Below are 25,328 nucleotides of genomic sequence, written 5' to 3'. Positions count from 1 at the left end.
TCATGAATAACTTAAATAAAAAATTCGTCTCACAAAATAAAATCCGTGAGATCGTTTAACGTGTATTTTTGTGTTTCTAATATAACAATAAAATCAGATTATTAAAAAAATAAAATAAACTCAGAAAGTGGGAAGTCGGACCAAAACATTATAATTCATCGTCACCGTTGATTTTCCCTTTCCCCACGGGTTTTATCTTCAACTTCTCTTTCACACACATATACGCACTAATATATACAATCAATACGTACACACCTCTCTCTCTCTCTCTATCTGTGTTAATATCTGTACGCTGAGTGTTCTTACTCTTTCGCTCAGTTCATTTTGCCAGTAAACGCGTGGATTCTAGAAAGTCTGATCCAACCCTGAATCAAAGAGAAACGCAAAAGGTGGGAGAGAAATCAAATTCTTTTACATGACGTACATGTTTAGCTTTGTGTATTTGGCGATTATATTCTCTGTTCTTTATTTACGGATTTACAGATCGGTGGTTTTTTTTTTACGGAATGTTTTTGTTTTCGGGCGGATGAATGGTATCAGCTGTGTTGGATTGGATTCTGTGTTTATCTTTCGGAGAAATTAGGGTTTCGAAGCTTCTGTTTTGTTTATGCCTTTTGGTGGTATAGTTGATGTTCTGTATTGTACGATTGTTATAAGTATGGTTTGAAGCATGGTATATTCATCATTATCTCTTGTTTTCAGTGTATGTGTCCGTGTCCGGTTGCTATAGAGTAAATTTCGTTTGTTTTTTGTTTTTTTAATGTTAGCTCCGACTTCGGATTTTCCATGGTTGGTCTTGGAGATATAAGCAGTTTAACTTTTGATATTAGTTTTGGACATTTCTTCATATCGCTTACAAACGGGAATTTACTGGCGATTGGTGGATATAATATTATTTTAAAATTTCTTATTCGTTTTGGTAACGTAATGAAACCTTCTCCGACAATGATTGGTTTTGAGTACTTTTGCTTGTTTCCATGATTATTTCTATTTTTTTTTATGGATGCCCTTGTGATCTTATGAAATTCCATGTTAAATTTTCGAAGGACAGCTTTTATTTCGAGTGACAAATTTGAGATCCTGATTTGTGCAACAACTTTGCCGAGATTCTGAAGTTCAGGAATTATATTGATCAATGCATTTTCTTGAATGGCACAAGTGCTAGTGACATGGATACTATTCTAATTTGTGTTGTTTGTGACATCTGATATGTTGTGAGTTGACGCCAGGGTTTAGAGATTATTTGCTGTCCGATGTCATATTTATCATTGAAGTTGTTTCTTGAATTAGGATTGACCAGACACAGTTATTACTGAGGAGAAGTTCAAGTTGTACGTTATTTGTTATCACAACTCAGCAATGGAGATTAATCTGATCAAATTGAGTCTGTTCTGGCAGGAATATAAAATCAATTATGCATTATGATTAAGGTGATTTGGAACGAGTATTTCCAGTGTCATGGTTCGGTTGTGTCAACAATTGTCATATAACAAGGATAGAATTCGCTGGGAATGAATTTTAAACAAACTTCTAGACTGGTCTCTTGACAAGGATGACATCTATTTCATTCTCCCTTGGTTGCCTCGAAAGAGTTGCTTATTAATTTCCTATCGGGCTATGTCTGTGGCATTCGTCATAAATCAGGCGGCTTGTCATTGTTAAGCTTAGTGATGCTTGTCACATCTTGCATCTGCTTGAAAGTGTCTACTTTCAGAGGATGACTCCGATGATCTAAAATTTTGACATATGAGAAAAATGGAAACTGAGAATTTGACCACTACTAGTCAGTCAACAATTCGTGAGCGGATGCTGGCTTCTGCTGGACCGTTACTTTGGATTGCTATCAGCTATGTAGACCCTGGAAAGTGGGCTGCTGCTGTAGAGGGAGGCGCTCGATTCGGACTTGATTTATCTTTACTCTTGCTTGTTATTAATTTAACTGCTATTTTGTATCAGTACCTATCTGCTTGTGTAGCAGTTGCCACTGGAAAAGATCTCGCCCAGGTTATTTTCCTTCAGCGGTTTAGTTTTCTTGAAATGCGATAAATTCTGGTTCGGCATAACTATATTAGAAATGTAGATTTGTAATTCTTGGTGCAATCGTTTGTAATCTTGGGTTAATTTGTTAAATGGTCGATGTTGACTGATAGTCATCTTACCGAATCATTTTGGATTCTAAACATGTAAAATTCCCGTGATTTGGCCGAGTGCATATTTTAATGTAGATTTTTATCCGACATATATTCATTAAGTCAAAGGATAATTTTTGTGGCTAATCTGTTTACGGAACCACGAGTAGGGTTGTTTTTTTTCCTAATGCGCTCTATCCAAGCTATCTACGCCCTGTGATAGTTTCTTGGCATTGAAAGAGTGTTGGTTTCACTTCTATGAAACTCCTTTCTATTGCTTCCTTTAAATTCATTATTCTATTCATTTTGGTCTTTTATTCTGTAAATGCGAAAGCACGTTCTTTTTTTTTATATTTATTTGGTTCTGAAAAATGTACGAACTCACATTGGTATTGAATAGGTTTTCAATGAGGAATATGATGATACGACATGCATACTCTTAGGAGTTCTAGCGGAGATCTCAATGGTAGCTTTGGATCTCACTATGGTAATTTCATCTTTCAAAAAGTGTTTGAAGTTCATTTTTTTTTTTAACTGGCTACCCATTGTCATTTTACGAATATTTTTTTCTAATAGGTCCTGGGCACTGCTTATGGCCTCAATGCCGTCTTTGGAATTGACATATTTAATTGTGTTTTTTTGACTGGCTTTGATGCTATTTTGTTTCCGCTTCTCTCCAGCCTCTTTGTAAGTAATACTTTTCCATTATGTTGCATTTCTATATTTTTAAGATGGATGAAATATAATTGTTTTTCATCTTATGTTACTAGGAGAATCCCAAGGCAAAGTTCTTATCCATATGCTTGGCAAGCTTTATATTAGTATCTTGTATTTTTGGATTGCTCATAAATCAGCCAGAAAGTTCATTTCCTATGTTTGGGATGCTTACAAAGCTGAATGGGGAAAGTGCATATGCATTGATGAGTCTCCTTGGGGCAAATGTCATGCCTTACAATTTTTACCTTCACTCTTCTGCTGTAAAGGTCTCTCTCTCTCTCTCTCTCTCTCTCTCTCTCTCTCTCTCTCTCTCTCATGTACACATGCGCACTGTAAGTGTGTGTGCCGTGTTCATTTATCATCATATTGTTTGTGCCTTCTTAGGTTGCATAGTTAATAAAAGGCTTGAATTTCAATGCTGTACTGTCAAGTGTGAGGCAACAAAATGTAGAAACCTTGGTTGTTAGCAGTTTCAGTTGTGCTGATCTGTCCTTGATATCAATTTGTCATTATTTTGGTTCTGCATTTCAGACCTTTTGATTTGAATATACATCGATCTCTGAGTAATCTTGCACTGTTTACCTGCCATACTCTTTTTGCACAGCATCATTTCTCATTTTCTCGGATATTACTTTATGTTATATTTGTCTTGAAAGACAATTAAACTTTCCGCACCATGTTTTTGCAGTTAACTCAAGGGAAACTGAATCTTTCTAAAGGGACCTTGTGTCATGACCATTTTTTTGCCATAATCTGTATCTTTAGTGGCATTTTCCTGCTGAACTATATGCTTATGAATTTGGCGGCTAACATGTTATACAGTACTGGGCCACTTTTGCTTACCTTACAGGATGCGTTGTCTTTGCTGGATCAGGTTAGTGTTGGATGTGCAGAATATTCAATTGGCTAAGATTTAGGTGCAAATTGCAATTCCTTTTGTTCACCAAAAGTTACATATGATGCAGGTGTCTAGAAACTCAGTGGCTTCAGTTGGTCTGATATTTATCTTGTTTTGCTCTAGTCAACTAATAGCATTAAGATGGTATCTTGGAAGACAAATGATTATCCAAGATTTGTTTAAAATCGATATTCCTGGCTGGCTTCATCGAGCTACTATCCGAATAATTGCTATGATTCCAGCCCTCTACTGTGTGTGGAATACAGGAGCCGAAGGGATATTTCAACTCCTGATCTTTACACAGGTTTTAGTTGGTCTTTTACTTCCTTCTTCTGCCATCCCCCTATTCCGTATTGCTTCATCAAAATCAATAATGGGTGCATACAAAATTTCTATGCTGGTGGAATTCTCCACATTAATCTCATTTGTTGGTATACTGGGGATTAAGATTGTCTTTGTCGTAGAGATGATATTCGGCAGTAGTGACTGGGTTAGTAGTTTGAAATGGAACATTGGAAATAGTGTGCCTATTCCTTATCTTATCCTTCTGGTTGGTGCCTTATTGTCCCTCTGCTTGATGCTTTGGCTGGGTACTACACCATTGAAATCTACAAACTCTGCGGTAGATGCTCAGGTATTGATCTGGGACATAAGAACTGCTGCGCCAGAGCCATGTGCAGATGGAGACCAAGCTGAAAGTCGTGCATCCCAGCATCATTTAGACAGTGCCACAGAACAGCAGGAGCCTGAATTGCCATTTGATAAATCCTTTAAAGACAATCAAAACGTCATGGTCTCAAGTGCTGATCTCAAATTGCCTGAAACACTTACAGATACAGCAAATGATCTTTGTTTGAATACCGTTCCGGAGATAAAATCTGAAGTGGCAACCCCTGCTTCAGGATTTTTTGAGGCATCTGAAACCATCGGAGATGGGCCGCATAATGAGGTTCTTGAAAGCAAACCACTAGTTGGTAGCTCATCTAGTGCTGAGCCAGACTATTTGGTGGTTAAGACATCGCCAGATGAGGAGTACTTGCCACAGGAAAAGACTGATGAGGTGGATCCTTTGGAGCCAGAAGAGTCGACTAAAGATGTTCCTGATGGTAGCCTGTCTTTGGTATCCGACGGTCCGGGATCACTCAGAAGTTTTAGTGGGAAAAGTGACGAGATAGGGAGTGGGGCTGGAAGTCTTTCAAGATTAGCAGGACTTGGCCGTGCTGCCAGATGTCAGTTTACTACAACTCTTAATGAATTCTGGTTACAGCTTTTTGATTTTCATGGGCAAACAACCCAGGAAGCTAAGTCTAAGAAACTGGATGTTTTACTGGGGACTGATACGAAGGTAGATATAAAATCGTCACTTGCGCCCGTTAAATCTGGTAGCACGTGTAAGGATTCTGCTGGATATACACCATCTGTTAGTGGAAGAGGATCTGATTCTCTTAGAACTTCTACTTTTTACAATTCTCCAAAACAGCAGCTTGCCCAGAGTGGTATTGGATCACCTCTTGGGGTTCACAAGGGTTCGTCAATGTGGTCTCCCTGTCAGCAGGTTTTAGATGCATACGTTCGAAATTCCAGTCACAATGCGCTCGACTCTGGTGAGAGGCGCTATCATAGTGTTCATGTTCCAGCAGCATCTGATGGCTACAACCAACAGCCAGCCACTGTTCATGGTTATGATTTAGCTTGGCAAATGGGTCGAACGGCTATGGATAAAGGTTCTGATTATCAAGTTGATCAATTGGAATCATTAAAGCAAAAGTCCACTCTGACAGTCAAGTCAAATTCAAAGGAGTTGTTTGCTCGGGCATTGGGGCAGAAGCCACAGAATGGGTTGCGCACTCTCACCCCTCCTGGTTTTCACAATGTTCATGTTTCTCGAAACAATTCGTTGAATATTGAAAGGCCATTTCATGACCTTTCTGCACCCGAACATGTGGATTTTGCAAACAACACAGCCGACTTGAAGAAATTTCACAGCTTACCGGACATATCGGGGCTTTATGTCCCTCACCGAGATTCTTCTCTGACTGGTAACCATGATAATTTCGCTGGGTATGGGCAGTCCATTAGCCGCTTAGCACGTGAACAAACCTATCAGAGTGCTTCTTCATGGGCTGGTGCTTCTTTAGGATTTAGTGAGCTCTCTCCTTCGAAAGTATGCAGAGATGCGTTTTCGCTGCAGTTCAGTTCTGGTTTGGGTGCTAATTCCCTATGGTCTAAGCAGCCCTATGAACGATTTGGTGTTGCTGATAAACCCCTGTCAAGTTCACAAGAAACCGCATCGATTGTGGAGTTTGAAGCCAAGCTTCTACAGTCTTTCAGAAGTTGCATCATGAAACTTCTGAAGCTGGAAGGATTTGACTGGTTGTTCAGACAAAATGATGGGACTGACGAGGACCTTATAGATCGGGTAGCTGCCCGGGAGAGAGTATTGTGTGAAGTTGAAGCAAGGGCCATAGACAGAAAGCTGGGTTCTGCTATGAAAAATGACGATGCAGACCATTCAAAATTAATGTCCGTTCCAAATTGCGGTGAGGGTTGTGTATGGAGAGCTGATATTGTTGTAAGCTTTGGTGTTTGGTGCATTCACAGGATTCTTGAACTTTCCCTCATGGAGAGACGGCCAGAACTCTGGGGTAAATACACTTATGTGCTTAACCGTCTTCAGGTAGACATCCTTTTCTTTTTGCGATGTTTGAACTCTTAAATATCATTATATAGGAAATTAGGAATTGAACTACTTTACCGTTTTATTGTTTTCTTCATTCTGGTTTTTGTACCAGGAATATTAAATTCTGCCGCCCCTGCCGTCTGTGGGCGAATACAAATTTCAACGTAAAGTGTTTTCAAATTTTAGGTTTTTTCGAAAATTATAATTTACCCAATACATCCGACCCATTTTCTCCCAACACTCCCGTGTGATTAAATTCATGGATCCACCCTCGTATCAGGCTATAATTTTTGGCTTGTGTTCTCACATGTTACTCAATCTTTGGTTCTTCGTGATATTTAATATCATGATCATATGTACATGCAGGGGATAATTGATCTGGCTTTTGCAAAGCCTCGTTCGCCACCAGTTCCGTGCTTCTGCCTCGAGATTCCACCTGGATATGAAAGAAAGTCCAGCTCTCCTATTTCAAATGGTAGCTTACCCCCACCTTCTAAAATGGCTCGTGGCAAATTCACAACCGCAGCTATGCTATTAGACATGATCAAGGATGTTGAAATGGCCATATCTTGTCGAAAGGGACGAACAGGCACTGCAGCGGGCGACGTAGCTTTTCCTAAAGGAAAAGAGAATCTAGCATCGGTACTGAAAAGGTATAAACGCCGTTTGTCGAATAAACCAGTTGGATCCCAGGAAACGGGGCTTGCATCCCGAAAGTTGTAGCATTAAATGCTTAAATTTGTTTCTTGATTTTGGACTCTACATACTCTCGTGTATCATATATCGACTCAGTCGTTCTTGTAGTTTCCTTGTATTTTATTACCTATGGATAGGATAAATTTCTACTAGATGCAACACATTAGCTAAAGGAAATGGATATAAGAACAGTTGAAATATGGTGGTTGCAAATGGATTCTTGCTCCTTGTAAATTTTTGCCAGGTCTGATGCCATTAGTGAACATTCAAGGTCTTCTCGTTTTATGGCCTTTTAGTCATTGGAACAGCTGATGAACCAACTGGAACTGTCAGCTTCTCGTTGCAGATCGTAACATGTAAATATGCTCGCAAAATTAAAATCGATCTCTGTTCCCAAGGTTTTAAATTATGGAGTGAATTAATTGTAACATAATGATGGTAAAACATGGAAGTTTTGGTATATGATATTCACGCTCAATTGAAAGAAACAATAACGGGAAGGGAGATAAAAGATGTGATCATGTTATTTGCAACTAATGTTCTTTCCAAAAAAGAAAAAAAAATACCCTTTATTTCTAAAAAATAATGTATGAAAACTCGTTTAAAAACATTATAAAACATGAATAAAAATCAAATAATTTAAAATACATGTCGTTTGATTAATCATATATTTCATTATGCAAAAATTTGTGAACGTTCTCACGGATCTATTTGTTGAAAGATCTCTATTGGGTCATCCATGAAAAATTTACTTTTTTGCAAATAACTTTTTAAAAATATTTGATGAATGTCCACATATAATCCGTGAGCGTTCACATAGACGCACGCTCATGATCATGAACAAAAATTTTACTCAATGATTGAATAATTTCAATAATAATATTATAACCAATTGTTAAAAAAACCACAATCTAACTTTTTAAAATACAACACCAAAAATAAGATTATTTATCATGATGATGAAGTACAACTCGTCATATGATCAAAATTCAATTACAAAATTGATAAATTAAAGCAAACATATTATTACTTGCATATTATTATTCCACATCTTATAAAATTATTTTAATATGATTTAACCTCGTAAAATCTAATCTCACCAAATGAACGCAACCTTAGATGATATAATCAATTTCCCTAAAGAATCCATCCCCACACAAAATAGCCACTGGGCACTGACATCATCGTTGGTCGATTCATATGACATTTACGATTGAAACCTAACTTATCGTTTGTCTCACCTATTCTCCAAACAACAATTTCTTTGAACATTTATTTGTTGAATAGATATTGATACTCACGAAAAATTTAAGGTCCGATTCCACCAAGTCTCACTAGTCCAGACGCATGTTTCGAAATTGCCCTGAGCTTGAAATCACGAATAAGACCGTTAGAAGGAGGCCAAGAGGGTGTCTCGGCGTAGCCTCTCCGACGCCCAAGTTAGAGACTAAAGATATAAGAGGAGCAACTAAGGGTGCCGCTGAAAACAATATATTGAATAACTGAACACTCAAATTTGATATTTTTTTGGAGATTATTTGGATTCGTGATGGGCCTTCCACCTGGTCTCAAATCTGATTTGGGCCTAACCTTTGTAGGCCCATGAATTTTTGTGTTATCTCCATTAGCAATCCAATAAATTGGGATACTTTTGTAAAAGTTTTATGATAGTTATCCCAGCTAAATATTATGATCAATTAACAAAGTATTATTCTCCAGATAAATTAAAAATATATACCCTATCAAATTAATTGTTCTGAACCTAATAATTTCTCCACTCGAGTCCTCCAGAATCACAACATGAGTTGATGAACGGCTCAGAAGCATCATCCACCAAACCTTACTTACATCCAACGGTCAAGATTTCCCTACATCACCATAGCGTCGATGTTCTAGATAAGTACCTTGTGAGTGGTGTATATTTAGAATATATTTTTTATATAATAATAATATTTATATATTTTTATTTTATTTAGCTTGATTGGATTGTTTCTCTACTCGGAAATATCATTATTTTTCGTTTGTTCATGTAAATTAATTTTTTTTGTTGTTTTATGAGGACTTGATTATCAACTTAGATGAGATTAAGTGAATGGGAAATAAATTGTATACAACAGTCATCAATAAAAGGAAGAGTAGGTTTCTTGTGAGATAGTCTCACGAATCTTTATATATAAGATGAGTCAACCCTATCGATATTTACAATAAAAAGTAATATTCTTAAGATAAAAAGTAATACTTTTTCATTATGACCAAATAAGAGATTCCTCTCACAAAATACGACTCGTGAGACCGTCTCACATAAGTTTTTGTCAAAAAAAATTTAGATTATGCGATGAAATAACATACCAAAAGACCAAAAGCTATACATATGTATGTTTGATGAAATTTTGTAAAAATGTGAGCGTATCAAGTGTCAAAACGACGTCAATTCAAGAACAACAAAAACAAAAATTAGAGTTCTACTTAAAACAATGTGAATCCATAAGTCGGCAGTTGGTTTTAGTCTCACCAGATTTAAATGTTAACAAAGATTCAATTCACAAATGGTATGAAAATTAATTATGCTATTTCGAACGACATTAACCATATTTACAACTGGAATTTGAGCTGAAACATAGTTGAAGGATCGCAGATAAGTGCACATATACAATAGTGAGTGCTTGAAAATCTGTAGCAAATGACTCGCGACAACGACTTTCTGGATGGTTTTAAAATTCGTCGCTAATGATTTTTTTTTTTTGTAATGTAAAAACTAAGACAAATTTACTGAACAAGCTTACTAGAAAATGAAAATTGTGAAATTGAAGCGTAAATATTATGAATAAACTAATAGATATCCTTGTTATATTATCGATAATTAGTATATTTAAATATTATATTTGATCCTTTCAAATGAATCGACACTTACATATTTGTTTGTTTAACAAGAATTGTCGTGGAAATCATATTTATCTCTGAGTGGTATTTTTGGAGACATCTGGTAAAATACAAACGATATTGCATCGAAGATTCATGTAATATAATTTCAAGATTCTTGTGATACAGTTTGCCAAAAAGGTTCCATTTCTACCAAACTTTAATTTGGACAAGAAAGGATAAGGTTTGGTGGCAAGTATCATTTCAGCCACCCTAGTGGACATATTTCACCAACGCATTTAATTGGAGCGGATATATGTATAATCTTAATGGTAAAAAATCAACATCATAATAACTTTTGTTATATTTAATATTATATTATTATGTGTGTAATAAATGTCTTTATTTAGTAGAACAATGAAATTCAATTGTAAGATCAATCACTTGTGTAATTTTATATTTAACTCAATGAAATATTTATAGATTTTGATTACTGATCATATCGATAGTCATTCTCCTATTATAATTTATAATCTTAATCTCATTAGAATTTATATTTTTATTCTCATGTGTATATATTATGCAAAGTCAACTCTTGATAACGAATATATACATTTGTACATACATATTCACATATGTACATGTATAGACATATACATTATTTAATTTATTAGTTAATTTTTAATCAATTAATTAAACAATTCTAGAACTCTCTAGAATATTATATGAGAATCATCTACACATAGTAGTCACAACAGCTAACATTATTATTTAATTAGTAGTTTCTAATGTACTAAATAAATAATTATGAAATCGTTATAAATCCGATCGATAATCAGACAACGTCGATGTACAGAGGGTATAAATCTTGTTCTTATAATGAAAATTGAAAATTTCGAAAATCAAAATTTCACTTATCTATTTTTGTCCGCTGTCAATTTTGTGAACTCCTTCATCAAAATATACAGTTCTACTCTCCTCATTTAATTAGCAATTACTCCAACTTCCACACATTCCAATTTCCATCATATGAAATTCACTTATAAACTTCTTTATAACCAATCTATTTGATCTCCGTCAAATTATAGACATCAAATTCAACTCCTTGAACTTAACTATCTCAATGGTAACATAGAATACGATACTTGTATGAATCTCAATAGTTCAAGGATACAATTAACCGTGAGTTCACGACTTAATGTGATTCAGAATAATATTTATTCTTATTCAAACTTACCTTAATTAGCCCAATTGTTCTCATCAACCCCTTGATAAAGAATGTCAAAACTCAAGTCTGATTGCATCCATCAGATCATGGTAAGAGTGTATAGTAATATCACCCCATGATCCCATAAGTATTACTGATAGTGTCTTTAAGAACTTTAAGTTAAGGTTAACATACAGTATGGTCCCTTCATCTCATATATCACAATCGAATATTTAACTATTGGTATATCAATAGTAGTATATGAATTTTATAACGATGTGATCTACCTTTGAATAATAACAATGATATGGTATGTGCAACTAAGGGAAAATCTTTCCAAAATGCACACGTTTTACTCATGCTAGAAATTCCTTGCGATATTAACTCATCAAATCCTATATGATATCTTTCTCCGCAAACAAATTGTGAGTCACCGACTACAATGTATTGGCTCCTACATATTTCAAAATTATACTCAACCTCGTCACCTATTTTACTCGACAAACGATAATTATTTGGACAGTCCTATGGATGTTTGTTCAGTGCATAATCAATTGATCACCCATATGTAATAATAGACATCTTTATACGTTACTAATGAAACATGTTATTTAAATCAAATATGCTAATATCATGCTCAGACAACCTTCATCCTTATTTTAGATGACTTACTCGACTTAAAACATGTTTAGAATATATGATACACTTTCTAATGAGTTTCACGATATTAAGTTGAGAGACATGCCTCATCGTACTATTTGCAAATACAAGCACTTTATCTATGCATGTTTCATGAATATACAGATAAAGTAAATGTCATAATTGGATAAAACCGTAAAAATATTATTAAAATAAAGATTGTTTCTACATAATAATTAATAAATTCTAAATCACAAGTTGACTCATTTAACACTTACTTTAACATAAGAAACATTTCTTATTTATTTAATTCAAAATGGTTAGATAATAGACATACTTATTAGATCATGTATAACTATATATTATAGAAATTATCGATACATGTAATTTTCTAGCAGCATAGTATCGAAAAGCCCGCATATTCCCCAAAAGTTCTTACTTTGACGTTACGTTGGTCTTTTAACAAATAGTGAATAGACAAAATGATCGAACCTAGGACAAACTTTCTATAAATGCTGTATTTCCCAGGGAAAAAAAATGGGTTTTAAATATATTTTTATCTATTTTTTTCATTAAAAATGGCTCCAATCAGACGGTCAAACAGATTAAAAGGAGAAAATACAATTTTTTTATATAAAAAAATTGAATCGACCGGGAGGGTTTGAAACAGAGTTTAGTGCGTGTGTTTCTTTTTTGAAAAGTCGACTGTCCCATGTATATTTCAATTTTCAACACCACACCAATTATTTTTAGAGAATTTAAAATATAATATTATGTGAAATAAAATTTTAAATATTCATAGTTTGATCATATTAAACAATTAATTAACCGATAATTTATTTATATATTATAATTTTTACATTTGATAAAAAAATAAGCTTAAAATGCACAGACCGGATGAAAGGAGCAATCCAACCCCAATCATTATTAGACAAAAACTTGTGTGCGATGATCTCACATGTCATATTTTATGAGACGAATATTTTATTTGGGCCATTCATGAAAAAATATTATTTTTATGAAAAAAATATTATTTTTTATTGTGAATATCGGTACGGTTGATCCGTGTCACAGATAAAGATTCGTGAGATCGTTTTACAAGAGACTTACTCTCGTTATTACAGTTATTGGTCGTTTTTTTTAATTTTAATTATTTGAAATGGACTAAAATGTGAAATATCAAGAATAACCCTCACCAATCCCATAAGCACCAGCTACCTGCACATAGCTAAATCCTTTTTTATACACAATATCATGTTCCCATGCAACGCCCGCATCTACACCGTCAATAGCATGCAATCAACGGCGAAGATGGAACCTCAACCAACTCCCCTCGCAAAATGGACCTGTCCGCCTGCAACTCCATCTTCTTCCTCCACAAAACCCACCTACCAAAATCAAACGTACACCGACTGCCTACATATTCATTCAAACTGTACCAACCCCCATTCCTCGCTATTTATATCACCCACATATCCTACTTTGTTTTCTAGGACTTTCCCCTCAAAATAACTTGCACATTACATACGCTTCCTTCCTTCCTTCCTTCCCTACCTAACATATTGATACACACACACACAAGCTTGTTTAGAGGAGAACTTGTGTTGGTGTTCGTGTCTTGAGGAGTTACGTACCTTGTCGCCTGTGGCTGTGATCATTGCGATGGAGAACGGGCACCAGTACTCAAACGGGAAGTTGTCGTCTGATCTTTGTGTGAACAAGGATCCTCTGAACTGGGGGGTGGCCGCGGAGGAGATGAAAGGGAGCCATCTCAATGAGGTCAAGAGGATGGTGGAGGAGTTCAGGAAGCCGGTGGTGAAACTTGGAGGGGAGACGCTGACCATATCGCAGGTGGCGGCGATCGCGGCCAGGGATAATGCGGTGGCGGTGGAGCTGGTGGAGGCGGCCAGGGCTGGGGTGAAGGCAAGCAGTGATTGGGTGATGGAGAGCATGAACAAAGGGACTGATAGCTATGGCGTCACCACTGGTTTCGGTTCCACCTCGCATCGAAGAACTAAGCAGGGCGGTGCTCTTCAGAAGGAGCTCATTAGGTACAACAATTAAATTACTCGAAACTTCGATCTTTATTTTTTTGCTAATTTACATCAATTCCCTACTTTTTCCCTTGAGTATGATAATTGTCATGTTATCATTCAAGAATATTTTACAATTGTAAAAAAAGAAATAATCAATTCAATTATTATAAAACTTAAATAAACTGAAACACGAAGGTATTTCAAAAATTATAATTTTTCCGTTAGTGCTAAAATAATTGAAGAAAATCAAATCGAGCACTATTTTGGCCCTGTTCTATTGGAGTAAGGAAGAAAATGTTAGCTATAAATAGTTATAGCAATGAGCATGTGTAACGTAAATGTGATACATATATAGGTGCGGATTGAGAGGTCTAAATGAAAATAAATTTCTTGATTTTTCGAAACTAAAATTCTATTGTATTACATGTGTTATAGAGTTGATCTTTGTATGTTACAAATGACAATTCAGAGGAAAAATTGAGATGAAATCACAAGAACATGACGAAATGTCCCCTAACAATTGTGGATCTGACTTGTTTCAGGTTCCTAAATGCCGGAATTTTCGGGATCGGGACGGAAACTTGTCATACTCTGCCGCACAGTGCAACTAGAGCAGCCATGCTAGTGAGAATCAACACACTTCTCCAAGGGTACTCCGGCATCAGGTTCGAAATCTTGGAAGCCATCACCAAATTCCTTAACCACAATATCACCCCTTGTCTCCCTCTCCGTGGCACGATCACAGCATCCGGCGACCTTGTCCCCTTGTCCTACATTGCTGGGCTACTAACCGGTCGCCCCAACTCTAGAGCGGTTGGCCCTAAAGGCGAATCCCTTAATGCCGAGGAAGCGTTTAAACTGGCGGGTGTGAATGGAGGATTTTTCGAGTTGCAGCCTAAAGAAGGGCTTGCACTTGTCAACGGCACAGCTGTTGGTTCAGGCTTGGCTTCGATCGTCCTTTTCGAGGCCAACGTTCTCACTGTGTTGTCTGAGGTTATGTCTGCTGTTTTCGCTGAAGTTATGAATGGGAAACCCGAGTTTACGGATCATTTGACGCATAAGTTGAAGCATCATCCGGGGCAGATTGAGGCTGCTGCGATAATGGAACATATTCTTGACGGCAGTGCATATGTGAAGGCTGCACAGAAACTACATGAAACAGATCCATTGCAGAAGCCGAAACAAGATAGATACGCACTTCGAACATCGCCCCAATGGCTCGGGCCTCAGATTGAAGTCATCCGAACAGCCACAAAAATGATCGAAAGAGAAATAAACTCTGTGAACGATAACCCCTTGATTGACGTTTCGAGGAACAAGGCCTTACATGGTGGGAATTTCCAGGGCACACCTATTGGAACTTCGATGGATAATTCAAGATTGGCTATTGCAGCAATTGGAAAGCTGATGTTCGCTCAATTCTCCGAGCTTGTGAATGACTTCTACAACAATGGGTTGCCGTCAAATCTCTCTGGTGGGAGGAATCCGAGCTTGGATTATGGTTTCAAGGGTGCCGAAATCGCCATGGCCGCTTACTGTTCTGAGCTCCAATTTTTGGCGAATCCTGTCACAAATCATGTCCAAAGCGCGGAACAACACAATCAAGATGTGAATTCTCTGGGGTTGATTTCTTCCAGAAAGACAGCCGAGGCTTTGGATATCTTGAAACTCATGTCATCCACCTACCTAATCGCCTTATGCCAAGCTATCGATTTGAGACACTTGGAGGAGAATCTGAGAGTTGCTGTCAAGAACACTGTGAGCCAAGTAGCTAAGAGAACTCTAACAATGGGTGCCAATGGAGAGCTTCATCCATCAAGATTCTGCGAGAAGGATTTGCTCCGGGTGGTTGACCGTGAATACGTATTTTCATACATTGACGACCCCTGCAGCGCGACCTACCCGTTGATGCAAAAACTCAGACAAGTGCTTGTGGAGCATGCCTTGAAGAATGGGGAAAATGAGAAGAACGTGAGTACGTCTATCTTCCAAAAGATCGAATCTTTCGAGGATGAACTGAAGGCCCTTCTACCTAAAGAAGTCGAGGGCGCAAGAGCCGCACTTGAAAATGGGAACCCTGGGATTTCTAACAAGATCAAGGAATGCAGATCATACCCTTTGTATCAATTCATCAGAGAGGAACTCGGCACAAAATTCTTGACAGGAGAAAACGTTACCTCTCCCGGGGAGGAATGTGACAAAGTATTCACTGCATTGAGCAAAGGATTGATTATTGATCCATTGTTAAAATGCCTGGAGGGCTGGAATGGTGCACCTCTTCCAATCTGCTAGCGTAAATCTCATGTTCAGAAAATCAAGTTGTTCGTTGTTTAAAAAATAAAGCACGTGTTTCAGATATCTGTTCTTTTTGTTTAATTTTGTTTCCATAAGTTGCAACAGCTTGTAAAAATCTCAGATACTGTAGCTGTAAAACTTAAAATCCTTTACTTGATTTGCAGTGTTATATGTGGACAACTTTTTAATTTTTTTGGATCAAACTGAAAAATATAATAAGAAAATTGTGTCATCATTATTTAATTGCGGATTACTACCACGTGATTTCGTAATTTGTTTCCAAATTTCTGGGGCTTTTTATGGTATCTTATTTATTCTTGGATCTGTCATTGATTATCGCCTTCATAATTGTTGTTTTATGCTGTAATCATTGGTGAATGTGACAAAGTTTTTTCCCTTTCGGTCAAACTCTTTCTGAAATTGTTGATCCAAGGAAGAAAACCCAAATAACGACATTTCAAAGTCGGTATTAACTGTAATGTAACATAATGTAAGATTAGTGCCAAATAGATTTTATGGACCTTAGAAAATGGAACCTCCTTAATAATAGGCCACTCTCTTTTTATTATCATAGTTTTTAAAACATAATAACATCATCTCTATTAAGATCATTTTTTACTAAAAAAGTCTAATATTTTTTTTTATCGGTTTCATCCCGATTCTCTGCATCATCAACATCCAAAGGGAATCTCTTTTTTTTTTTTTTCTCTCTTAATTTATATTTAATATTGAGTAGGTCTCTTGTGAGACGGTCTAACGAATCACAGATATTAACAATAAAAAGTAATACTCTTAACAAAAAAATTAATGTTTTTTTCATGGATGACCCAAATAAGAGACCCGTCTCACAAAATACGACCTATAAAATCGTCTCACATAATTTTTTGCTTTTATTATTAACATTATCATATTCATTCAATTTGTTCATAGGAGTTCATAATAATTTATTATTTCTATTATCATTCATAAATGGATCAAGTTCTTCAACATTATTATTGTTTAATTTTCACGCTTTATATCCATCAAATTACCATTTGCTTTGTCTCTAATTATTTTGTTGATGTCACTAAGAGTGCAAATGAGTCGAGCTATTCGTGAGTAGCTTATGAGAGGCTCAGTCAAAAATCGACTCGAGCTCAGTTTGACCGAGTTCATGTAGCTCGAATCTTTAATTGAGACGAGCTTGAGTTTTACATATGTCTATTAGAATAGCTTGCGAGTTACTCGATTACATATATATATTTATTTACTTATATATGTTTCTTATTTATTTAGAATTACAATAAAATCTAAATTGAGCATCAAGCAACTTGATACGTTCTCGAGTAGAGTAGATGTTAGGATTATTTCGTCCGACAGATATCAAAGGATAATGTAAATATCAGAATAAGATTAAAAACAGTAAATTTGTGTTTTATCAGAATTAGGTGTTGTGCCAGATGTTACGACATCTCGGACAACATCTACACGCAGCGGAAAATTAACTTTTATAACACAAATGCACTTTAAATAATTAGATGGACAAGATTAAATATGCACAAGTATAAATACTTGTGCGGTGCCTTATGGCAAAAATCAATCACTAGAAAACCACAATGTTTACACAAAAACCTATCACTAGTGATTGTACCAAAAATCAATTTTCTCAACAAGTTAAGAAAATAAAGCTTTCTAAAAACAACCAACAATATTAAAACATGAATAAGAAAGCAAAAACGAGATCCCTAAAAACACAAGCAGCTAAACACGATCTTCAGCCAACATCGTTACGGATGTTGTCTGTAGATGTTGGCAACATTCAGGGCAACACGTAAACCAGCACAGCAACGTCTCTTGAATAAAGTTTTCTCTGAAATTCTGAGCGTGCACATGTGAGTGAATATTTGACCGAGAGAAACGACCACCACGAAGAACTCCCACGAAAATCTTCTCACGTGAAAACTCTTCACGAAACTTTCCACGAAAAACTCCTCCACTAAAACTCTATGAATTTCTCTTAGTCTCTCTCTCTACAATCTTCTCTCTATTCACCCTCTTTCCTCTCACGTTGATCACCTCTTATTTATAACTTTCATCTCACAAGAAAATCTACAAAATAAATAAATCAAGAGTTAAACCAATAATATCATATCTTCAAGATATTTATCATAAATATAATATCTAGAAGATATTTATCACAAAGATAATATCTAGAAAGATAAAACCCAATATTCCACATAATCTTATCAATAATGAAATTAGATTAAAGAAAGATATTATATCACAATAAAATCTTAACTATCTAGAAAGGCAAAACCATAATTAAATATTATACTCAATCAAATCTACAAGGAAAAGATAATATTAGGGAAATCAATTTACTATGGAAATTATATTTTCCTTCAATCTCCCCCCTTTTGCCTTTCTAGACAAAATCAAATCAAACTCAATTTCTCAGTTAATCTTCAGTGAACTCCCCCTTAATATGAGAATTTTTCTCCCCCTGAATAAAATCAAGTTAGTACGGATGTTGTTCGTAGTGTTGGCAACACCTGAGACAACACCTGCAAAAATCATTAACAGTTCATTAAAACAGAAACACATCAGGGAAAGCAAAATAAAAAGAAATCGAGCAAGGGAATTCAGATAGATGTTATCATTTGATCATTTCAATTGACAGTCCATTGAGTTTGAGTCGCATCTTCTCCCCCTTTTTGTCTAGAATGGACCAATGTTTTCAAAACCGGACCGGACCGGCCGGTTGGACCGGTTCAACCGTGAACCGGCCTTCAGACCGGTCCGGACATAAATAAAAACCTGGAAAACAGGTTTAACCGAAAAAAACCGGTTAAAACCCGGTTCAACCGGAAAAACCGGAAACCGGCCGGTCTTCAGGAACCGACCGGGTCTGTGAAATTATAAAAAAATTGCCCAGAGATCAGCGACGGTTATTTCAAAAACCGTCGCTATATAGCGACGGTTAAAGAATAACCGTCGCTATTTAGCGACGGTTTTTTTAAAACCGTCGCTAAATAGCGACGGTTTTGCAACTAGAAATTTTTTTATAAGAAACTTGATGTTTGCTACTTTTTTTATAATTAATCTTGATGTTTACTTGGACACTTAAACTTGGTCATCACTATTTGGTCTTTGGATTTTTGAATTTGAAAAATGATTTTTATATAAGAAACTTGATGTTTGCTACTTTTTTTATAATTAATCTTGATGTTTACTTGGACACTTAAACTTGGTCATCACTATTTGGTTACATGTTATGTGTAATTTGGATTTTTGAATTTGAAAAATGATTTTTATTTTGATATTTATTGTAATTTTCATCTTAAAAATTAAATAAAAACTATAAAAACATAAATAATCAATATTTTACTATTTTATTTATTATATAAAATAAATAAAATATTAATTTTATTGATCCGGTTCGACCGTCCGGTCGAACCGGTTGAACCGGTTGAACCATTTTTTAAGACTTGACCGGTTCGATTAACGGTCCGGTTATAAAAACACTGGAATGGACATCTACCTCTATATCCAGACGATAGTCAGAAGCTAAGTTCTCATAGGAGACAATATCAACTTTAGCCCATAATCACTATCCAAATAGACTGAGATAATTGCGTCAAAAATCATTTCAAAAAAAATCCAGAATGGAAACCCACATCGAATTAACACCACTGAAACATCAAAGATCACAGATATTCAATTTTTCGTAAAATTTGGATTTTCATCGAATCTTCTTTGTTGAAATACTCATGTCCTCATGACACAACAATATTCACAATGACATGATTATGCATGACCTATTTATGCCTAAAACAGAATGTAACAGAATTAGAAACATGAAAACAAATATGAGATATGTTCACAAATGAAGTGTTGGCACAAATGTTGGCAACATCTTCTGACAACACGCACAATTTCAGAAAACAATTTTGATTTTTCTTCACACTTGGAAAGACTTATCAACTTTCTGATCATAGAAGTGGTAGCTCCCACACTAGAAGAACGGTCTTCTTTAGGACTCCTCTAGGTAGTTTTTTCCATTTTCTTCTATTTTTGCCCTTTGTATTAAATTCAGAAGAGGTAGCTCCCACACTAAAAGCACAGTCTTCATTGGACTCTTTTAGGTAGCTTTTTCCCATCTTTTCTTCTGATACAAAGCATATGCATAATTGATTTTTCTTTTTACTCAATCTTTTCAAGTCACTTTTCGTATGAGACAATGTCACGGAGTACATGATCATCCTTCAACTATTTTGTGATTTAATCAGATTGTTAAGCATATCCAAGTGTGTTAAGTTTAGATAGAACAAGAAATTGTAAGTGCACCAGAAGATTTATGCAACATAGTGATAACACATCATATAACAGTATGAATGAAAATGCATTATGTCTAAGTCCTAGAAATGCACATGCATGTTAGGTGTTGTCCGAGATGTTGTAACATCTGAGACAACATCTATGAATGATCAAGCAGAACATATGCTAAGAGATTTTCTAAGGTTGGAGAATCTCTCAAAGTCTAATGATTTTGTGAATATGTTAGTCAATTGGTTATTTGTATCAACAAATTTCATCCGAATCAATCCTTTCTCTACTAGATCTCGAATAAAGTGATGACCAATGTCAATGTGTTTGGTTCGAGAGTGTTGTACTGAGTTTTTTGAAATGTTTATTGTACTCGAATTATCACAGTATACAACTAAAGTTTCACTTGAAAGTCCATAGTATTCAATCATTTGATTCATTAACAAAAGATGAGTGCAACCACTTCCTGTTGCCACATATTCGGATTCAGCAGTTGAAAGTGACACAGAAAGAAACAAAATTATCAGCATGCTTTTGAGATGAGGAACCAAAGATTATATCATCAACATAGACTTGACAAATAAGAATCTTACCTTTAGATTTCTTAATAAAAAGAGTTTTGTCTACCTCACCTCGTTTGAATCCAATTACCAGTAGATATTCACTCAATCTGTGAGTATAAGGAGCTCATGCAAATAAATCCAGCCATCTTTCGGTAATCCACTTTTTCTTTATTTCGAGTTTGGACACCTTCATGCATACTTCCAATTATTTGAGATGATGGATGGTTTTTCTGAATTTTACTTGGAATATTCTGTCCATCATCATTATTCGTTTCGTCCTCAGCTTCAGTGACTTCAGTGTCAAGTGTTGTGTCAGATGTTGCAACATCTGGGGCAACATCTTGAGCAACATCTGCATTTTCCAGTATGATTGGAATTTCCAGTAGGTCTTCCACATTATCTTCGGCTGTTTTCTTTTTCAAATCTGCACAGTCATAAAAAACAACATTAATGGATTCCATAATAGTCCTAGTTCTAAGATTAAACATCCGATAAGCACGACTATTAGTGGCATATCCTAAAAACAAACACTTATCACTCTTTGAATCAAATTTTGCAAGTTTATCCCTGTCATTCAAAACATAGCACACACAACCAAAAACATGAAAATATTTAAGGTTAGGCTTCTTTCCCATAATTATCTCATACGATGTCATAGTCGAACCACTTCTCAAATACACCCTATTTGAAATGTGGCAAGCGGTGTTAAGGGCTTCTGCCCAAAAATGCTTTGAAATACACTTTGAATTCAACATCACTCTTGCCATTTCTTGAAGTGTTCTATTCTTACGTTCGGCTATCCTATTTTGTTGTGGTGTCTTTGGAGCATAAAATTCATGTGAAATACTTTTTTTGTCACAAAAAGATGAAAATGAGGAGTTTTCAAATTCCTTACCATGGCCAGTCCTTATCCTACTCACCTTCAAATTATGAATGTTTGTAATCCTTGTGACCAATTTTTTAAGCACATTGAAGGTGTCTGATTTCTCCCTAATAAAACTTATCCATGAAAACTGTGAGAAATCATCAACACAAACAAAGGAATACTTCTTACCTCCAAAACTTTCGACTTCCACAGGACCCATAAGATTCATGTGTAGCATTTCGAGGCAACGTGTTGTCCCAAAGTGGGACAACATGTGATGTGACACACGAGTTTGCTTACCCTTTTGACAGTCTCCACAAACATATGGTGTACTAGATGATAGGTTAGGCATACCTCGTACAGCATCGTACTTACTCAAATTCTTCAGGGTTTTGAAACTAGCATGTCCAAGTTTTTGATGCCATAGGTTGAGTTCACTAACTTCTGCATGTTTGCATGAAAGCTCTTCACCTATTTGGTAGAAATTGTCCGAAGACCTTGTACCTGTCATAATGCACAAGTTAGTTTCATCAAAAACTTCACAAGTATGTTTATCAAACTTGACATGCAAATTATCATCACACAATTCGCTTATGCTTATCAAATTTGAATTTAATCCTTCGACATGAAGCACATTGTGGAGCTTTGGCAGTCCTTCAACATTCAAAGTACCCTTTCCAACAATTTTTCCTTTAGCTCCCCCTCCATATGTTACTCTACCACATTTTTGCTCAACATAATCGGTGAGATATTCTCGTGATCCCGTCATGTGGCGTGAGCTTCCACTATCAAAGTACCAATGACCTGCAGTATTAGTTTTCAACGAAGTATAGACAATTTTACACTGAGTTTTTACCTTTGGGACCCAAATTTGTCTTACTGTAGGTCGATGGTGGGAGGTGTTGCGGAAAGTGTTGGACAACATTCGGGGCAACATCTGGCTCGACTTTTGATTCATGCGATCATCCCTGAGTTTAAAACAGTATGGCCTGATATGACCAGGCTTAAAGCAGTAATGACATACGTACCTTCGTTTTCTTTTCCTAGGGATGGGTGCCGCAGATTGTCTTTTTGGAGGAGAGCTTTTGATGGGGGACTTGGATTGAAGTTGTGGAGATGTATCATCTTTTCCTTTCACAAAGACTGTAGACTTGGAAGATTCACCTGTTTCGAACACACTGTCCTTGAACCCTAAGCCTTTCTTGTCATCTCTTCCCATCAAAAGTATGGATTCAAGCTTGGATGTGCTTGTATTAAATTTGGACAGGGTTTCAGTTGCTCTTTGAAGATCTTCTCTGGTCTTACCAAGTTCCAAATCCTTTTTGCTCAAAATTACCTCGAGTTTAGCAACCACTGCTTTTAGATCAGCATTTTCTTTCATCACCGATTTCAGTTCAGCATTTTCTTTCACCAGATTGGCATTAAGCTTGTTTCTTTTGGTCCAATCTTCAAACAGTTCTTCATAAAGCTCTTGGACACTCTCAAGAGTAAGTTCTTCACCTTCAGCCTCCAGATCATCTTCATTCAAGTTTTCAGAAACTGTAGAGTTGAAACAGACTGGTTTTTCACAAATTTTGTGGCCAGGTGTAGCAACACCTAGGGCAACACCCAAAGGATTCACTTGTAGCCAGCGGGTTTCTGTCAGTAGTGCAGTTAGAGAGGTTTGATTGTCTTCATCCGTGGACTTCTCCTCAAGATCAGATTCTTCATCGCTAAGGGATGCATTATACCCTTTGCTCTTGCGTAATCTGTTTGCACATTCGTTGGCGTAGTGACCAAATCCTTGGCATTTTCTACACTGCACAGAATCAGACTTCCTTGATTTGAATTGTCCCTTGCCTTCATTCCTAGTTTGAATTGGTAACTTCGCAGGTAACCTTTGTGACTTTTCAGGAAGACTAGAATGTTTAGAAGGTTGTGTATCCTTTTTCTTTTCCCGGATTCTTTTCAAGTAATCCCCAAATTTCTTTGTGTTAAAAGAGATAGAATCCTCACAGAGATCAGAATCGTTGACTTCTTGAGATATTTGTAGAAGTTCATTGTAGGAGTCATTAGAAGTTTGAAGTGCAATTGTCTTCCCTTTGTCCTTTCTTTGCATATCCAGATTCATCTCAAACGTGCGTAGTGAGCTGATAAGATCTTCCACTGACATCTTAGACGTGTCCTTAGCTTCATCTATTGCACAGATTTTTATATTGAATCTTTCAGGCAGAGAACGGAGGATTTTGCTTACTAGACGCTCACTGGAGATAGATTCTTCAGCACTGAATGCCTCATTAGCAATCTCCCGTAGACGTCGATCATACTCAAGTATGCTTTCAGATTCCTCCATCCTCATCATTTCGAATTTGGAGGTAAGCATCCTTAATCTGGTTCGTCTCACACTCTCAGACCCTTCGCAATGGCATTGAAGGATATCCCATGCACTTTTAGCCGAAGTACAGTTTGTGATTAAACTGAACATGTTCATATCAACCGATGTGAATATAGCATTCAAAGCCTTTGAGTTATGATTTGAATTTTGCACTTCGTCAGCAGTCCAGTCATTTTCAGGCTTTGGTCGATTGTCCTCCTCTTGATCTGTTGCGACTGGTGGAGTCCATCCGTTGATGACGCGCTGCCATGCCCGTTCATCTAGGGATTTTATGTAGTATCGTATCTTGACCTTCCATAAGCTGTAATTAGTACCATCAAGGACTGGTGGTCGAAGTGCTGCACTTGCAAATGTGATGTCCATTAAATATTTCTGTCAAACAAAACAAAAACCAGAATCAGCACTTAGTATATCAAGAGTTGGCTCTGATACCACTTGTTAGGATTATTTCGTCCGACAGATATCAAAGGATAATGTAAATATCAGAATAAGATAAAAAACAGTAAATTTGTGTTTTATCAGAATTAGGTGTTGTGTCAGATGTTACGACATCTCGGACAACATCTACACGCAGCGGAAAATTAACTTTTATAACACAAATGCACTTTAAATAATTAGATGGACAAGATTAAATATGCACAAGTATAAATACTTGTGCGGTGCCTTATGGCAAAAATCAATCACTAGAAAACCACAATGTTTACACAAAAACCTATCACTAGTGATTGTACCAAAAATCAATTTTCTCAACAAGTTAAGAAAATAAAGCTTTCTAAAAACAACCAACAATATTAAAACATGAATAAGAAAGCAAAAACGAGATCCCTAAAAACACAAGCAGCTAAACACGATCTTCAGCCAACATCGTTACGGATGTTGTCTGTAGATGTTGGCAACATTCAGGGCAACACGTAAACCAGCACAACAACATCTCTTGAATAAAGTTTTCTCTGAAATTCTGAGCGTGCACATGTGAGTGAATATTTGACCGAGAGAAACGACCACCACGAAGAACTCCCACGAAAATCTTCTCACGTGAAAACTCTTCACGAAACTTTCCACGAA

At 36.2% G+C, this 25,328-nt stretch overlaps 3 protein-coding genes across 4 annotated transcripts; 2 read left to right on the top strand and 1 right to left on the bottom strand.

Moving 5' to 3' along the window:
* Window positions 1–239: 239 nt before the first annotated feature.
* On the top strand, window positions 240–7,405 carry LOC140804547 (ethylene-insensitive protein 2.2-like). 2 transcript variants are annotated; one of them, XM_073160593.1, is made up of 8 exons: window positions 240–389; window positions 1,301–2,004; window positions 2,530–2,616; window positions 2,706–2,816; window positions 2,900–3,112; window positions 3,535–3,720; window positions 3,812–6,421; window positions 6,791–7,405. In XM_073160593.1, exons 2-8 carry the CDS (start codon window positions 1,747–1,749, stop codon window positions 7,145–7,147), a joined length of 3,822 nt encoding a protein of 1,273 aa, XP_073016694.1. In that variant the 5' UTR covers window positions 240–389; window positions 1,301–1,746; the 3' UTR covers window positions 7,148–7,405. The 2 variants fall into 2 exon arrangements, with proteins under 2 accessions (XP_073016694.1, XP_073016693.1); XM_073160592.1 differs by having other exon boundaries at window positions 1,291–2,004.
* A 5,818-nt stretch (window positions 7,406–13,223) lies between these two features.
* LOC140804257 (phenylalanine ammonia-lyase) lies at window positions 13,224–16,342 on the top strand. The gene is made up of 2 exons (XM_073160151.1): window positions 13,224–13,876; window positions 14,404–16,342. Exons 1-2 carry the CDS (start codon window positions 13,488–13,490, stop codon window positions 16,151–16,153), a joined length of 2,139 nt encoding a protein of 712 aa, XP_073016252.1. The 5' UTR covers window positions 13,224–13,487; the 3' UTR covers window positions 16,154–16,342.
* A 4,780-nt stretch (window positions 16,343–21,122) lies between these two features.
* Window positions 21,123–24,626, bottom strand: LOC140804481 (uncharacterized). The gene is made up of 2 exons (XM_073160517.1): window positions 22,562–24,626; window positions 21,123–22,393 (listed from the first exon to the last, which is right to left on the bottom strand). The coding sequence occupies exons 1-2, from the start codon at window positions 24,624–24,626 to the stop codon at window positions 21,123–21,125; spliced, it is 3,336 nt and encodes a 1,111-aa protein (XP_073016618.1).
* Window positions 24,627–25,328: the final 702 nt, after the last annotated feature.

Source organism: Primulina eburnea, chromosome 11, assembly GCF_022965805.1.
Source record: "Primulina eburnea isolate SZY01 chromosome 11, ASM2296580v1, whole genome shotgun sequence".
NCBI lineage: Eukaryota > Viridiplantae > Streptophyta > Magnoliopsida > Lamiales > Gesneriaceae > Primulina > Primulina eburnea.
The sequence above is the reverse complement of the archived record's forward strand: the minus strand, read 5'-3'. Positions and strand labels throughout refer to the sequence as shown.